This window comes from Orycteropus afer, unplaced genomic scaffold (genome assembly GCF_000298275.1).
Source record: "Orycteropus afer afer isolate SDZICR_OR568_19922 unplaced genomic scaffold, OryAfe1.0 scaffold00831, whole genome shotgun sequence".
NCBI lineage: Eukaryota > Metazoa > Chordata > Mammalia > Tubulidentata > Orycteropodidae > Orycteropus > Orycteropus afer.
Window position 1 is genome coordinate 470,619 of NW_006922418.1, and position 1,534 is coordinate 472,152.

A 1,534-nucleotide genomic window follows, 5' to 3' on the forward strand; every position below is an offset into this window, starting at 1 on the left:
CTACTTCCATAGTGATACTGCCTCGGAAACCCAAGGAGGGGTCGCTATGAGTCGGGGCCGACTCGATGGCACATAACAACAACAACAAATAAACCTTTATATTTGGATAATTTTGACATGATCAACCCAAGCCTTCCTATACATTCACATAAACATTTTGGGAAGAGCTGTTTGGTTTATCATTTTGTTTGTCACATAATATATCAGCAACAATCATTATGCTAAACATATCTCGGCACTGTAGCCTAAAAATGATTGGATCGTGATTATCAACAATTCCTAGTAGTAAGTAGTTGTTTTTTGTTTGTTTTTGTTTTAGCCTTCTAATATTTCCTTATTTCATTAACCAGAATGGTCCCTCTCCTTCTTACATTTCTCCAGTTTGCACACTTCGAAACAATTGATCTGTCTCACGTCGCCTTGGCAGAAGGCAGCTCTAGGAACCTTTGCCACAGTTTTTGTGTAAGTAATATTGAGAAAGATTGAATGGGCAGAAGTGGGAGGCTAGCTGGGAAAGGGAGTTTTCACTCCCACTTACTTCCTTGGGTTTCAGGTTCCCTAACTTTTCTTTGTTCCCAAAGGGTGAAATGAAATCCACTTAAGGTATCCTTACAAATAAGTGCTAAAGATTATTCATGCAAACATTTTCTACCACCCACTGATAGGGAAGAAAATGATGGTCTTGTTTCCCATTACCAAAAACAAACAAACAAAAAACCCCAAATTGACTGCCATCAAGTTGGTTCGGACTCATAGCAACCCCTCCTTGGGTTTCCAAGGCAGTATCTCTACGGAACTAGATTGCCCAGTCTCCCTTCTAAGGAGTGGCTGCTGGGTTTGAACTGTCAGCCTTCTGGTTAGCAGTCAAATGCCTTGGGCACTATGCACCAGAGTTCCCATTACCAGCCTAGTATAAAACTGAGTTGATTTTAGCCTGAGGGCCATTATAAAAATTAGTCCCCCTGGTGAAGATGATTTAGAAGAGTAACATTGAGAGGTGTTAAAGAGTCAGCTAATATGTTGTAAAAAATAACAGGAGAGTTGAGCTAAACTATATCTCTTTTGCTGAGGTTAATAATAACCCAAGTCCAAGTTCTTGAGGCATTTAACTGCTAACCAGAAGGCTGGAGGTTCAAACCCACCAGCCACTCCTCAGAAAGAAGATTGGACAATCTACTTCCATAGTGATACTGCCTTGGAAACCTAAGGAGGGGTTGCTATGACTCATATCTGACTCATATCTGACTCAGTGAGTTTGGTGCTGGTTTTCATTCTGTAATTACTCATGAAGAGATTACATCAAAGAAAGCATAGTTTTTCCTACGGGAGTATTCAAGGGCTTGAGTCTTTAGGTGGTGCAACAGTTAATATGCTCAGCTGCTAACCAAAAGTTTGGTAGTGTGAGTCCACCTAGAGGTGCCTTAAGGAACTCTGGTCGTGTGGTGGATAAGGCATTTGGCTGCTAACCAGAAGGTAACCCACCAGTCACTCCATGGAAGGAAGATGGGACAATCTACTTCCGTGAAGATTTACA

The 1,534-nt window shown here is 41.3% G+C and overlaps 1 protein-coding gene across 1 annotated transcript in view; it reads left to right on the plus strand.

Annotated features, from left to right (window-relative positions):
- DGKK (diacylglycerol kinase kappa) overlaps positions 1 to 1,534 on the plus strand; it is a 436,632-nt gene that overhangs the window by 175,620 nt on the left and 259,478 nt on the right. The window contains exon 3 of the mRNA XM_042783287.1: positions 382 to 462. Coding sequence (XP_042639221.1) covers positions 382 to 462 — 81 coding nt within the window. The remainder of the gene's footprint in view (positions 1 to 381; positions 463 to 1,534) is intronic.